This window comes from Cervus canadensis, chromosome 18 (genome assembly GCF_019320065.1).
Source record: "Cervus canadensis isolate Bull #8, Minnesota chromosome 18, ASM1932006v1, whole genome shotgun sequence".
Taxonomy (NCBI): domain Eukaryota; kingdom Metazoa; phylum Chordata; class Mammalia; order Artiodactyla; family Cervidae; genus Cervus; species Cervus canadensis.
The window spans coordinates 27424241-27439999 of record NC_057403.1 but is presented as its reverse complement, the minus strand read 5'-3'; the positions used below and the strand labels follow the sequence as shown (position 1 = coordinate 27439999).

Here is a 15759-nt window from a genome sequence, read left to right as displayed (position 1 = left end):
TCATTCAGACTGCAATACAGAGACAGAAAGATGGAAATTAGAGGAAAATAGAGTGGAAAAATCTACCTAACAACTAACTGGAATTCACAAGAAGAGGAGAAAGAATGGAGAAGAGCCCAATATATGGAGAAGGAAATTTTTCTCAGGATGGGAAGATGCCACTAAACAGATTCAATCTCCTCAACAATTCCAAGCAGGAGAAAAGGCAAAGAATTTCATAAAAAGCATGAGGAAATTCTTTCATGCTATTTATAATTTTTAAAAAACAGGTAAAATGAATTTAATTAAAAAAGAAAATAAAGGCAACAACCCAAATTAATACCAAGAGTAGAATGCCCTGGTCTTGATACATCTGTCCAGCGCCTGTGTGGGTGGGCTGGGCAAGGTCTCAAGGACAGAAGAGGGTCAGAGGAGTGTTTTTTTCCCAAGATTGAGGGTTTTTATCCTCAAAACCTTCACTTGAGTCCGATAATCCTGCGTCCTTCGAGGACATGTAATGCACATCACCGTGGTAGTCAGTGTCCGAGCGACGACGTGACCCCACAAACTTCCGGGAAGTGCAGCTGGTCCCCGTTCAGCTAATGTTGTGACAGCTCGGATACAGGGTATTTGGGGAAATACAGTCCTGGACAAGTGGAAGCCAAATACTCAAGAGCAGTACAAGCCTAGCAGAGTGGCAGCAAAGTTTTGAATGACAGATCTTCGGCTGGTAGAGGCCACTTCTTGTCCCGTACCAGCAAGTCTGCCCTTGTTCGGGGAGGAAAACGTCTGTGCGAGCACAGAAATGACCCAAAAGACGTTTCACGGCCTCTGGGAAACATAGGTTCCCGGTTTGGGCTCTCATTATCTTCACAGCGCATGTAGACGCCGCCGTTGGTTTCGAGAAGCAGAGTTCGCCAGAGATGACTATTGTCCTCTGCATTCTTCCCGAGGGATCGATCCCAGTGGCATCTCAAAGCGGTGTAATTTCTCACTAAGCCCAGCCCGGGGTCTCGCGGTGCTCCGAGATCGCGCGGCCGCTGAGCCTCCTGGGAAGTGTGGTTTTCCGGAAGGCAACCGTGCGACTCACCGGCAACTTTTCTCCGTGGAGCGGAGGAGTCTGAGAAGTGCCGTCCGGCCCGGGGCTCCGCCTGGGGCTGCCTGGCGTTTGTCTCCGACGCAGCATTGGTGTTCTCGGTCCTGGAATCGCGGAGGACTCTGGGCACCGCAGTTCCGGCGAGGCAAGCGGCCTTTGTTCGCTACAGCTACACGGTGCGTCAGGTACGCGGAGGTGCCCGCAGTGGACGGCTTCGGTGCTGGTGGGGGGTCTGTTGAGGGGTCAGGCAAGTGTGGGTGCGGGGAGGGTGGCCGACGCTGGGCACGGCCGCCATAACCTCTCAGGTCCCAGCGTCTACCCCGCGGTATGAGCCCGGGCAGGCCCCTGGCTCCTCTGGGCCTCTGTCCTGCTTTGTAAAAGGGGAGTAAGGATGGCGCTTACCTCTAAGAGCTGTTGTAAAAAAGGAAATGGGAGAGCGAGTGTGCGTTATACGCACTGAAAGAAAAAAGAAATTCATTGTATAGACCTTAAACAAATTGCTTCAGTGTTGCCAAGTTTCAGTTTTTCTCATCGTTTATTTAAAAAAGAAATCTGGAATAATGTGAATGCCCACCATGCATAGTGGTAAAGATCGAAAGAGCTTTTATTTAACATTATTATTACTGTTGTTTTATGAGTCAGTCACTTATATATGGGCTCCCCAGGTGGCTCATTGGTAAAGAATCCACCTGCCAGTGCAGGAGATGCAGGAGACCCCCCGTTGATCCCTGGGTAGGGAAGATCCCCTGGAGAAGGAAATGGCAACCTGCTCCAGTATTCTTGCCTGAATATTTACATAGAGGAGCCTGGCGGGCTACAGTCCATGGGGTCCCAAAGAATTGGACACGACTGAGCGTGCACATACACACACATACACACACACACACTCACACTCTCGTGTATATATGATAGTTGATGTACACATAGATGCCACCTGGTTACCTCTTGCCAAGAAACACATTGTTAATTCAGGGAAAGGTTGGAACCCTAGAAAGTGATTCCCAATGGGATCCTCATGTAGGTGTGTCCAGAGCTGCGAGATACGCCTGATTTGTCATGACTGCTTTTTCCTGTTTTGATCTGCCTTTTCAGGCACTGCCCTTCTATAAGAAGAGAACCTGGAAAGAGGACTGTGTCGACTACTGGAAATTGCAGAGTCATGTTTCAGGTAAGTTGATTTGTCCCCAAATCTTCCTAAAACACCTACTTATCAGGACTCTTAAGTGTTTGCTTTGTCTCTTGTACCAGTTCCCACCTCGCAAAGTTCACTTAGGGATTGGATCTTTGATTCCTTTCATTAAAACAAAGCATGGAGCCTGCAAAACTCCAAAGTATTTTCTTTCAGTGCTCCTCTTTTCTATCAGTTTTCTGCTAGAAGCCTCTGAAGAGTCTTGAGCAAAACTTTTTTAAAATTATGATTCAGAATTCAAGTTTGGAATTTTGGGTATTTGCTTTATGATTGTTTAAGCTGTATCATGTGGTCTCTATTAATGGTATATGTCAGTCTTTTCAGTTATTCAAGTCAAGAGATGTTTGGAGTCATCCTTGAGACCTCCCTTTCTCTTATAATTCACATTCAGACACTCTAGTTAGATCTAAAATATACATAGTATATTTACACAATCTGACCATTGGTTACCACATCACTGCCACTACCACTCCCTCCCTGGTCCAAGCCACTTAGGTTATTGCAGTAGTCACCTTGCTGGATTTCCTGCTTCTGCCCTTGACCCTCTTCAGTCTTCTCAATACAGCTGTCACAGTGATCCTCTTGTTATATAAAATCCTGTCATTCCTCAGCTTAAAACTCTTTGGTGGCCCTAACTCAGAAGTCAGAATTGTGTAGTGACAAAAAACTTTGCACAGTTAGGCTGTCTTATTACGTCCCTGATTTCATCTTCCATCTGTTTCTTTGTTCTCTGGGAGTTCCAGCCACACTGGCTACCTGCCTCCAGACCTTAGAAGTTGCTGTACCATCTGCAAGGAGTATTCTTTACCTAGATATATACAAGCTTGCATTCTGACCTCCTTTGTGTCTTTGCTCTGTAGTTACTTTCTCAGTAAAACTTCCCTAAACACCTATGTAAAATTGTAATCACTTTCTCTCGACTATCACTTCTACTCCTCCATCATTGTGTTGTTTTTCATAGCACTCTCCTGATGGCCCAGCGGTAGACAACCTACCTGCCAATGCAGGAGACACAGGATTCACAATTCAACCCCTGGGTCGGGAAGATCCCCTGGAGGAGGAAATGGCAACCCACTCCAGTGTTCTTGCCTGGGAAATCCCATGGACAGAGGAGCCTAGTGGGCTATAGTCCATAGGGTCTCAAAGAATCCGACACGACTGAGCATGCATGCACACACATCACTCACTAGCTGATACACTATGTGTTTACTGTATGCATATGCTCATTGTTTATCTCCTTCTACTGGAAAGGATATTTTTTTGTTGACGGTTTTCTTTAGTGGCCAAGTATCTGGTATAGCCAGATACTTGGTAAACAGTTGTTTAATGAAGGAGTGATGAGAAAATGATGGTAAAGAATCATGGAGTGGAAGTGAAACCAGTATAGGAGAAGGTATGAGTGGTAGATATGCATGTTGGGCAGAGTCTCTTTCTTGGGAATGTTAGATGATTAGAATTGAAAGAAGTCTTTTTTTTTTTTATTTAGGTAAAAGCTAAAGTGAACTAATTGCCAAAATCATTCACTGATTTATTTTCTAAACACTTAACAAATAACTGTTAGGAGATTCTTACATAGGTTTCTGTCATTGGTACACAAGATTTCATGATCTCATGCAGTACTGTCAAAGAGAACTCTCTATAGTGGGGGAAGTATCCTATTTGTGTCCTGTCTAATGTGGCAGCCACCAGCCCCTTATGACCGTTAAGCACTTGAATTATAACTGAAGTGACTAAAGAACTGAACTTTTTATTTTATTTAAATTTAATTTTAATTAAATTTTATAGCCAAATACAGTGGCTACTGTATTGAACAATACAGGACTGTTAGAAAAGTAACATCATAAAAATTAAGATATTTATTTAATATCTAAGTTCTAGCGACAGAGGTGAATTAGCATCCCAGGCTGCTGGGACACTGAAGGGGAAGAGAGAGTTGAAGCATCCCTGGCTGGAGTTGTCTAGGTGGCCCATAATACCAGGGAGGCAGAGGTGGAAGTAAAGTTATACCAAACTGAGAGAACACCTTGAGTATAGGTAGAGAGGCCTAAAAGAGTCTTTCAAGGAAATGCAAAAATTTTGTGCAACAGTGGTTTTCAAACAGGGTTGACTTTGTTCCCCTTAATCCCATTCATAAGAGACATTTGATAATGTCTAGAGACATTTTCAGCTGTTAAAACGGGGGTAGGGAGTGTTAGGGGGAGTTTCTACTAGTATCTGAAGGGTCGAGGCTAGGGATGTTATTAAACATCCTAAAATTCTCAGGACAGCCCCCACAGCAAAGAGTTGTTCAGCTTAAAATGTCAGTAGTGCCAAGACTGAGAAACTTTGATTTAAATAAAGATCAAAGAATATGTTAGAGTATGTGGGGTTTCTTCTCTGGACTATTAATGTTATGATATTGATTAATATCAAAACTTAAAATATGAAATGTCTTTGCATTGGTGGAGTAAAACATGGTGTTTTATTCATTTAATATAGTGTTGACTTTTCAGTTTGGCTTATCAGGTGAGATTTATAAAAGCTGATCATTTTAAAGATCACTGTGGAAAACAGGATGAACTTTTCAGTTCATGTGATAAGGCTAGTATAACCCTCATACCTGGCTAAGAGTAAATACAGATGGGAAAAATAATTTTCCCTGGTGCCAAAGGGAGACCTTCTCCCCTTTCCTTTTCTTAAGAGTGTTTCCTTGAGAAAAATATGTAATTCTGTATCCTTTCCCCTGTCCCTTTAAAATGTTTATAAATCTTTTCAAAGCTAAATAAGCCTCTGCCAGTTTTACAGAGCATTAAAGTCTTTCTTAAGGGCACTAGTGGCACTAGTGGTAAACAACCTGCCTGCCAGTGCAGGAGACATAAGAAATATGGGTTTGATTCCTGAGTTGGGAAAATCCCCTGGGAGGAGGGCATGACAACCCACTCCAGTATTCTTGCCTGGAGACTCCCATGGATAGAGTAGCCTGGCAGGCTGTGGTCCATAAGGTTGCACAGAGCTGGACATGACTGAAGCGACTTAGCATGCATGTGCAAGGGCCTTGGCGACATCCGTTTGAAATGAAAACATGAAAGAAGATGCACTTCTGTCTCCCTATCTGTATGGGAGTTTAGCCTAGACTCGGGCTCCAGGTTCTAACTACCTGCTTGTCATAAAAATGAGTTTAAAATTTTTTCTTTGGAGTAAAGGCACCTAACACAGAGGACTACCCCAATTGCCAGGTGAATTTAGGATGAACTGTGTGTTGCAACAGTTCATCCTAAATTCACCTGCAATTGCAAAGTGATGTCTCCAAGGCCCTTGTGCATGCATGCTAAGTTATTTCAGTCATGTCCAACTCTGTGCGACCCTGTAATGGATTGTATCTGACTGATTTTATAAAAGGGTGAGATTTCTTTCTGTCCTTGCAGTCTCATTAGTTATTAGTTATTATTATGAAGTGCATTACAGTCTGGTTTAATGCTTTTTCAGTAATAAAACTGTTCTCTTTTTACACTATAGAGAGGATTTTCTGCTTGGTAGATTTGATTGATTTTTAATTTCCTCAACAGACAAAGGTAAATTCTCTATTTAAAACCAAAGACCAGTATCACTGGTGAAAACATGCGTAAAACATCCAAATGAAGTAATATAGTATGGAATCTATAGTTGGAATGAAAAATTTACAGTAGCCAAACAATGTCTGTTTCACCAGTGAAAGGTCGTAATAATGACATTTTAAATGCCCTGAAGGAAATCCAATCCACTCCATATTCTTGCCTTGGACAAGAAAAAAAAGGAAAGCCCTTGGACAGAGGAGCCTGGGGGGACTGCAGTCCATGGGAGTCACAAAAGGGTTGGACACAACTTAGGAGCTAAACAACAACAAATGTATACATTTTTTTCACATAGTTTAATTTGACTAGCCAATAAGTTATGATTGAACATTTAAACTTTTTCTATAATTTTTCCATTTTAAATAATACCATGAATGAGTACTGTTGGGAAGAAATCTGTTTTCTTAGGATATTTTCCTTAGGATGTGTCTTATTTTTTCTTTGCTCTTCCTTTAAGGTTCTATTCAAGGACTACCTATGGTATGAAACCATCCTTCAGTCCTTTTGCCCAGGAGTCTCAAATTATTTTAATTATAGATTATAAGGGTTAATTATGTACCGTAAATATTTTTGCTTTTTGTTTATAAACTGATTATGTATATGATTATGTGTTTATCTTTAATATAAAGATGTCTTCTTTTGAGCCTGTTGGATTGTTTTTTTAAAACTCAATTCATGTTTTATTACTTGGCACATAAGCTATGAAAAACAAAACTAATCACTTGACTAAATACTGTCAAATGTTGAATGCTGAATTTTAAAAATTTTAAAATTCTGTTCCCTACTCTCCTGAAGCAGAGTTCTTGTATTCGTCTCTTAACTTTATTGTATAACAGTGCCAAGCACATAGTTATCCAATTATTACTTAGATCAGATTCTTGATCATGTGACAACTGCTGGAATCTTTATCCCTTTCTTCCATACCAGGGTAATTTTACCCTTTAATCAGCGACAGAAGAGGCCTGGACTATGGTTGAACCTAAACGTGTTTGCTGTTTCAGGTGACATTTAGTGATGTGGCCATAGACTTCTCTCACGAAGAGTGGAGATGGCTCAGTTCTACTCAGAGGAGTTTATACAAAGATGTGATGGTCCAGAATTATGAGAACCTGGTATCCCTAGGTAAGCATATCTCTTCCTCCCCCTCAATGAAGGAGATCGTCCACCTGCCACTGTGAATTGCTAGAGATCCTCTTTAGTAAATGGCTGAATTTTTGTTTCACAGTCCCAAGTACATGTATAGTTTTGTTGTGTCCTGCCTGAAGCTTATCATCGCATTTCAGTGAACATCCTTCAGATCTTTCTTTGGTCCCTTTTATGGTGATGGTCTCTCCATGAAGACCACAACTTAAACAGTGTTTTTTCTAATATTTTTCTTGCAAGCAGGTCTTTCCATACCTAAGCCATATGTGATTGCTTTATTGGAGGATGGCAAAGAACCTTGGATGGTGGAGGAAAAGCTGTCAAAAGATATGTTTCCAGGTAAGTCGTACTAAATCAGGAGTCAGAGGTCTTTGTTTAAAGATGCTTGTGTAAAGTATAGAGGCATTTTAGTATATTTTAGGGATACTGTTATTAGAGATTCCAGATGTAACAAAATTGAGGGATGCTTAGATTTCTAAATGACAATTCCTCTATCCTAAATTATCTTTCTGTATTACTTATCTGATCAAAAGTGGAGGGTTTTGCCATCATTATAATCCAAATTGTTGTTTATTTGAAGTGAAATAAGGCAAATTATTATATGTCCACATAAGGAAAAATATACAAATGGTTTTAGGCTAAAAAAGCTGTCAACTAAATGGAAAACCACTTTACCCCTGAGGCAGAACTTCAGAGATCAAGAGTGAACATAAATGTTAAAGGAAGTAAGGGATATATAAGAAAGTTTCTAAGAACAGTATTTTCTGTCAATAAATATTATAAGTTCACACAGATCCTACATAAACTCACAAAGCTTAAATCTTTCTGAGCCATAAAGAGCATTTACATTATTTTGTTGTCATTGTAGCTATATAGTGCAGTGCTGTACATTCTCCATATTAAGCGTACTAATCTGACAGCAAATTGAGATTAATCAAAGTTTGGAGAACCAAGGCTGTGTGAGATAAAATGTAGTCGTTCATGTAAGTATAGACACAAAATGTTGGCTTGGGATCCAGAATGCCTTTTGCACTTTCTTTCTGATAGTTTCCTTTTTTTCCCCCACAGACTGTCTATGTATTAATTCATTTCCCTTATTACACTCTGTTCCTGCCTCTGTGAGCTGTTTGTATTCTGTGTGCTCCACTGTAACTTTGATCAGAAATCATTGAATATATGAGAGTTGTGAGAGTTATGTGTTTTCTTGGCACTGTGGGGAATGACTATTTTTTATCTAGTTCTCCTGTTTCTGCCATAGAAGTTTCTTTTCAAGAAGTTAAGATAAAGCAGATTTGCTCTTTTGATATATTACAGATTGTAAATCAAGATGGGAAAACAAAGAATTATCAATGAAGGAGGATATTTATGATGAAGATTTACCCCAAATGGTAATAAAGGAAAAAACTATACAACAGAATCTTGAATTTTCAAATTTTAACAAGGACTTGTATTATATCAAGAAGTTGGAGGGGAAGTATGAAAATCAAGTAGAGAATTTCAGACCAGTTACCCTCACCTTAAGAGAAAGTCCTACTGGGGAAAGTGTTTACAAATTTAATGCGTTTAAAAGCATCTTCCATTTAAAGTCTGTTTTTTCTGAACCACAGAGAATTTCTGCTGAAGAGAAGTCACATAAACGTGATATACTTAAGAAGAGCTTACCACCAAATTCAGTTATAAAAAATGAGAATATCAATGATGGAAAGAAACTTTTGAATTCTAATGAAAGTGTAGCAGCCTTCAGCCAAAGCAAATCTCTTACCCTTCATCAGACTTTGAATAGAGAGAAAATCTATACATGCAGTGAATGTGGGAAAGCCTTTGGCAAACAATCAATCCTTAATCGGCATTGGAGAATTCATACAGGAGAGAAACCCTATGAATGTCATGAATGTGGGAAGACTTTTAGCCATGGCTCATCCCTTACTCGACATCAAATAAGCCACAGTGGAGAGAAACCTTACAAATGTATTGAATGTGGGAAAGCCTTTAGCCATGTCTCATCACTTACTAATCATCAAAGCACTCACACTGGAGAGAAACCATATGAATGTATGAACTGTGGAAAGGCGTTTAGTCGTGTTTCACATCTCATTGAACATCTGAGAATTCATACTCAAGAAAAACTATATGAATGTCGAATATGTGGGAAGGCATTCATTCACAGGTCATCTCTCATTCACCATCAGAAAATTCATACTGGAGAGAAACCTTATGAATGTAGAGAATGTGGAAAAGCCTTTTGCTGTAGCTCACACCTTACTCGACATCAAAGAATTCATGCTATTGAGAAACAATTTGAATGTAACAAATGTCTGAAAGTCTTTAGCAGCCTCTCATTTCTTATTCAGCATCAGAGTATTCATACTGAAGAAAAGCCCTTTGAATGTCAAAAATGTGGGAAATCCTTCAACCAACCCGAATCACTGAATATGCATTTGAGAAACCACACTAGATTGAAACCTTATGAATGCAGTATATGTGGGAAAGCCTTCAGTCACAGGTCATCTCTGTTTCAACATCACAGAATTCATACTGGAGAGAAACCCTATGAATGCATTAAATGTGGAAAGACCTTCAGCTGTAGTTCAAACCTTACTGTACATCAGAGAATTCATACTGGAGAAAAGCCATATAAATGTAATGAATGTGGGAAGGCATTTAGCAAAGGCTCAAATCTTACTGCCCATCAGCGAGTACATAATGGAGAGAAACCCAGTAGTACAATAAGTATGGAAAAGTCTTTAGGCCATGTGAATCACTATGTGTATGAAAGATCACATAATAGAGAAACTGCATAAAGGCAGTGTTCATCATACTATACTGTAGCTGTAGATCTTCCCAGATTCAAGATCAGAAAATCTATACTGGAGAAAATTCTTAAGAATGTAATGAATATGGGAAAGTCTCTAGCAATGATATAAGCCTTATTGTTTATCACAATTCACACTGTAGAGAGACTATGAAGGCAATAAGTGTGGGAAAGACTTTAGCCAGCATTAATCCCTTAGTTGACATAAGTAAATCCACACTGGAGAAAAACCCTTTACATGTAACAAGTTGGGAAAGACATTAGGCAAACATGAATCTCTTAAGAAACATTACACACATACAGGAGAGAAGCAATATGAATATAGAAATTGTGGGAAGTCCTTCAATTAAAATACATCATTCTCTACATTAGAGAACTCACACTGAAGAGAAAGTTTATGTAAGCAATATAGCAAAGTGTTCACTAAGCTTGCAGGCATCAGAAGATTAATGCTAGAACCACCTGAAGGATGTAGGAAGTATGTGTAAGTCTTTCTTTGCAATGATGCTAATTTGTAAACAGTTCTACAGGAGAGCAAACAAGCATAAATCAACATGCATATCATAAAGTAGCAGCATGCATTTTACTCCAGGTCCTACATAAAAATTAGCTAATGGGCATGTGAAGATAAATAGTCACTCAGTGAATCCAATAAATGTAATAAATGAAAGTTGCAATAGAAGTAAAAAGTGGTAAGAATAAAATTTTTCATCTCTAATAAAGTGGTTTTGTATATGTTGAATCCTTTGACACACTGATATTTCTTAAGAGTTTTACACTATTTTCCTCTTGATGAATGAGGATCAGCTTTGCTGTATAGCCATTAGTGGCAGACCAGCAAACCTAGAAAAAAGTGGCCTGACCTCTGTACTAAGAATGTCACTAGTTTGATGAGGTTAATATACAGTTCATCTCCTCTTGGCTTAAATGATGCATTTTAATTTTTACAAGTGTTGTGAGAACCCAACCAAGAAATTACATACAGTGAGGGATTATAGCAGAGTGTATGTGCTTTTTAGTCCAAATCCTAAAGAATGAGTCCTAATTACAGTGACCCTCCATAACTGCATATTCTGCATCTGTAGATTCAACCACTCACAGTTGGAAATGTGTTTTTTGAAAAGTTTTCATCTGGAAAGTTCTAAAAAGAAAACTTGGACTTACCAGCTGTAGGCAATTATTTACATATCATTTACATTACATTTACAACTATTTACATTGTACTGGCTTTTGTAGTGGCTCAGGGAATACATCATATTAGGTGATGATTTAAAAGTATACAGGAGGATGTGCCTAGGTGACAGCAACTATGCCATTTTATTTAAGGGACCTGGAGCACCTGCAGGTTTTGGTATCTGTGCAAGTGAGGGAGTATGTTGGTCCTGGAGCCAGTCCCTCACAGATAAAGGACAACTGTAGGTAAGGCACATGCACGCTCAAGAATCATTCTAGGCAAAGCAGACCAGCAAGTTCTATCATGTTTGATGTAGCTGAAATCCATTATATAGTATCTAGTTCTAGTTTCTCCAGTACTCTTGCCTGGAAAATCCCATGGACGGAGGAGTCTGGCGGGCTGCAGTCCATGGGGTCGCGAAGTCGGACACGACTGAGCGACTTCACTTTCACTTTTCACTTTTATGCATCGGAGAAGGAAATGGCAACCCACTCCAGTGTTCTTGCCTGGAGAATCCCAGGGACGGTGGAGCCTGGTGGGCTGCCATCTATGGGGTCACACAGAGTTGGACACGACTGAAGTGACTTAGCAGCAGCAGCAGCAGCAGTTCTAATTTTGTGGCTTTGAGGTATTATTACTGCTGGCAGCAATACTAATAAAGTATCAGTCATTTCTCCATCCCTTGATCATTGTTATGGAGGGTTGGAATTGAATAGTCCAGAGCCATTCCCACAAATTCTGCAGCCTGTTCACCAATTTTGATGGCACTAGTATCCTGTACCATAGCTTCTTGAAATAAATATTTAAGAGCATTTTTGTTTTTTACACTGAAGCTTGACAGATAAATATAGATTCTAAGCGGGGTGCCTTCAAATATTCTAAACAGAATAGCCTTACTGGCTCCACAATTTCTTATCTTTTGACTAGAGAGGTTATACAGATCAGTGATTGGGATTTTACAGACACTGTTGCAAATAAAAGGCAGTTAAATGTAGTTTATGTTTCAGATTTTATTCTCTATGGTATTTGATAGTTGTAAGTAAATTTTAAGAAAGGATATTATATCATTGATACAATTCTGGTGTCGGATGAATGATAGGGTTTCCAACTTTTTATAAAATACTCTCTTACTCTGGTATGTGCTACTTTAATGGAAAGCCAATAGGTGAAGTCACATTCCATATCAATTCTCAGCAGATATAGTGGGTTTGGAATGGGATTTTTAATATTAAGCAGAGATTTATGTTGCCTCATTTCGTTATAAGATTTATTTTTACATTCTATGGAATGTTGAAGGATCTTTGAGAGGTTTATAATTAAAGGAGCACAGGATGGTATCAAACAAGGATAAGAACATTTATAATTATGGATGGACTGGCCCCTATATGTATATTTAGTTGTAAGATAGTGGCAGTAGCTTTTTATTTCTCCCATACTCTGCCCTCTATCCTCCCAAGCACTGATGCCAAAAAGATGAACCAGTCCTTTAATCGCCCAGATTTTGTTTTCACTACATACAGTTTCATGCCATCTTGTTACCTTGTTATAAGATTCATCCAGATACTCATACTTTTTCATTTAAAAAGCATGAGCATACACATCATAATGTTTTGCAATTCTTAAAGTGCCTTCACAGTGATACTGAACAAGGAAAAGAAAGCCAGAGACTTAAAGATAGCAAAGTTTTTAAGAAAGCAATAAAAGTATTATACCTTGTTAGAATAAGATTGAGCTGAGATCGTACTGATGTTATAATATCACTAGTGGGAAATCGTGCTCAGTATTACTCAACCATTTCTTGAGCAGCTACTGCAGTCAAGGTAAATAAGACGTGTTCCATACAACTTAAGAGCTCAAAAGTGTGTGTGTATGAACAGCATAGGCTCTGCAGTCATGTTACCTGGGAATAAATCCAAGTTGTGTGTATATTGACTTTGTACAACCTTGGACAATTTACCTTGCTGTACCATCTGTAAAATTATTTTCTCTGTAAAATCATATCTCAGGATTATGATGAAGATTAAGTAGGTTAAGTAGTATAAAATGCTTGGTACCTCAAAAGCATTTAAATAAATATTAGCTATTGATTTCATCATTTTCTTCACACGACTGTATCATTCTGGTCTCAAATGTCGCATCTTGTAGTGAGTTTTCATAATCACTTGTCACTTAACCTACTTATTGATTCACCTTTTGGTGGCTTTCACAAGACACTCCCATTTCCTTCCAACAAATCCCCCTTTGGTAATTGAACCATCTTGCAGGAGAATGTATTTATTATCCAAAATACTCTGAGGAGACAAGAACACAGCATGGCTACAGGTAGGTGGGAGGGTATACTACACATGTGTTTTGGAGAAAGAGCAGAATGAAGGAGGCTTCAGATCCCTGTATGAAGGAGAGTGAGGCTTTACCCAGTGAAACCAGAAGCCTAAAGGACTTGAGCATGACCTCTCAGTACAGGGTCCTCTGGGTGAGTGCAACTGCCCTTACTGTTCCCGAATGGAGGTTCAGTTCAGTTCAGCTCAGTCATGTCTGACTGTGACCCCATGGACTGCAGCACACCAGGCTTTCTTGTCCATCATCAACTCCAACTCCCGGAGCTTGCTCAAACTCATGTCCATCAAGTCAGTGATGCCATCCAATCATCTCATCCTCTGTCGTCCCCTTCTCCTGCCTTTAGTCTTTCCCAGCACCAGGGTCTTTTCCAATGAGTCAATTCTTTGCATCAGGTGGCGAAAGTATTCAAGCTTCAGCTTCAGCATCAGTCCTTCCAATGAGTATTTTCAACTGATTTTCTTTAGGATGGACAGGTTTGATCTCCTTGTAGTCCAAGGGACTCTCAAGAGTCTTCTCCAACACCACAGTTCAAAAGCATCAACTCTTTGGTGCTCAGGTTTATGATCCACCTGTCACATCCATACACGACTGCTGGAAAAACCATAACTTTGACTAGATGGACCTTCCATGTTATTGAAGATCACTGATGCCTGAAAAGTGAGAGTAGCTTCAATAACCTTGGGCTAGTCAGATGTTGCTAGAGATGCTTGTGCAGTCATTCATAAAGATCCTGAAAGAACCAAGGCACACATCACAGCACTTTGTGGGAGGCTAGCTTTGTGTTGAACACCAAAGGAGAGTCACACACTGTCTTTTAAACAGGATGCAGTTATGTTAGAGAAAAGAAATGTCTATGATTTCACTGATGAAAGACAATGACAAAGTTGTGTGGCTTGAGAGACACAGAAAGTAAGCTCTGGCATTAGAGATTAACCAGGAAAAAATACAATGGTAACAAACAACACTGTTAGCAGCAGCAGTTAGTTTCATGGCTGTGTATATAGCGCACTGTATACCTGCACTGTATGCTAAGGACTTTGCAGCATCAAGAGGCTGCCTAATGGCAGAAAGTGAAGAGGAACTAAAGAGCCTCTTGATGAAAGTGAAGTGTGTTAGTCGCCAAGTCGTGTCCAACTCTTTGCAACCCCATAGACTGTACTCCACCAGAATCCGCTGTTCATGAAATTTTCCAGGCAAGAATACTGGAGTGGGTTGCCGTATCCTTCTCCAGGGGATCTTACCAACCCAGGGATCGAACCTGGGTCTCCTGCATTGCAGACAAATTCTTTACTGTCTGAACCACCAGGGAAGCCTGATGAAAATGAAAGAGGAGAGAGAAAAAGCTGGCTTAAAACTCAACATTCAAAAAACTAAGATCATGGCATCTGGTCCCATCACTCCATGGCAAATAGATGGGGAAACAATGGAAACAGTGACAGACTTTATTTTCTTAGGCTCCAAAATCACTGCAGATGGTGACTACAGCCATGAAATTAAAAAATGCTTGCTCCTTGGAAGAAAAGCTATGGCGAACATAGTGTATTAAAAAGCAAAGATGTTACTTTGCCAACAAAGGTCCATATAATCAAAGCTATCGTTTTTCCAGTAGTTATGTATGAATGTGAGAGTTGGACCATAAAGCAGGCTGAGCACTAAAGAACTGATACTTTCAAACTGGGGTGCTGGAAAAGACTCTTGAGAGTCCCTTGGGCAGCAAGGATGTCAAATCAGTCAGTCCTAAAGGAAATCAACCCTGAATATTCATTGGAAGGACTGATGCTGAAGCTGAAGTTTCAATTCTTTGGCCACCTGATGCATAGAACTGACTCACTGGAAAAGACCCAGATGCTGCAAAAGATTGAGGCCAGGAGGAGAAGGGGGTAGCAGAAGATGAGATGATTGGATGGCATATCAACTCAATGGACATGAATTTGAGCAAACTGCGGAAGTTAGCGAAGGACAAGGGAGCCTGGTGTGCTGCAACAATGCAGTGACTGAACAACAACAACAACAGAACTCTCTAGCCCATTTTGCCACAAGAGGACTCAGTGAGAAGTCTGCAACCAGAAAGAGAGGCTGACAATGCTGGCACCCTGATCTCAGGCTTTCAGCCTCAAGAACTGTGAAAAATAAATTTGCTTATAAGCTACCCAATCTGTTGCATTTTGTACGGCAGTTTGAATGGACTAAGACAACAATCCATGGGTCAAAGAAGAAACCAGAAATTAAATCAGAAAATACTTAAAGACTAATGAAAATGAAAACACAATATACCAACATTTAAGGTACAGAGGAAAAACAGTACTAGGAGGGAAATGTGTAGCAGTAATCGCCTACATAAAAAAGCAATCAAAAATCAATAACCTAACTTCTGCCTCCAGGAACTATAAAAAAGACAAACTAGACCAAAAGCTACAGAAGGAAGAAAATAACAAA

General features: G+C 39.8%; 1 protein-coding gene across 5 annotated transcripts; it reads left to right on the top strand.

Moving 5' to 3' along the window:
* The first annotated feature begins 972 nt into the window (after positions 1–972).
* Positions 973–10527, top strand: LOC122420762 (zinc finger protein 181). Of its 5 annotated transcripts, XM_043436213.1 has the most exons (6): positions 973–1260; positions 2168–2243; positions 6856–6976; positions 7238–7336; positions 8312–8385; positions 8605–10527. In XM_043436213.1, the coding sequence occupies exons 2-6, from the start codon at positions 2235–2237 to the stop codon at positions 9796–9798; spliced, it is 1497 nt and encodes a 498-aa protein (XP_043292148.1). In that variant the 5' UTR covers positions 973–1260; positions 2168–2234; the 3' UTR covers positions 9799–10527. The 5 variants fall into 5 exon arrangements, with proteins under 5 accessions (XP_043292148.1, XP_043292146.1, XP_043292145.1 ...); XM_043436211.1 differs by having other exon boundaries at positions 1015–1251; positions 8312–10527; XM_043436210.1 differs by having other exon boundaries at positions 1015–1260; positions 8312–10527.
* Positions 10528–15759: the final 5232 nt, after the last annotated feature.

What these genes read in the sequence shown, in the direction of transcription:
- LOC122420762 (XM_043436211.1), top strand. An exon ending in TGAGAACCTGGTATCCCTAG is followed by an intron (nt 6,977 to 7,237) that starts GTAAGCATATCT and finishes TTTTCTTGCAAG; the next exon opens with CAGGTCTTTCCATACCTAAG. An exon ending in GTCAAAAGATATGTTTCCAG is followed by an intron (nt 7,337 to 8,311) that starts GTAAGTCGTACT and finishes GATATATTACAG; the next exon opens with ATTGTAAATCAAGATGGGAA.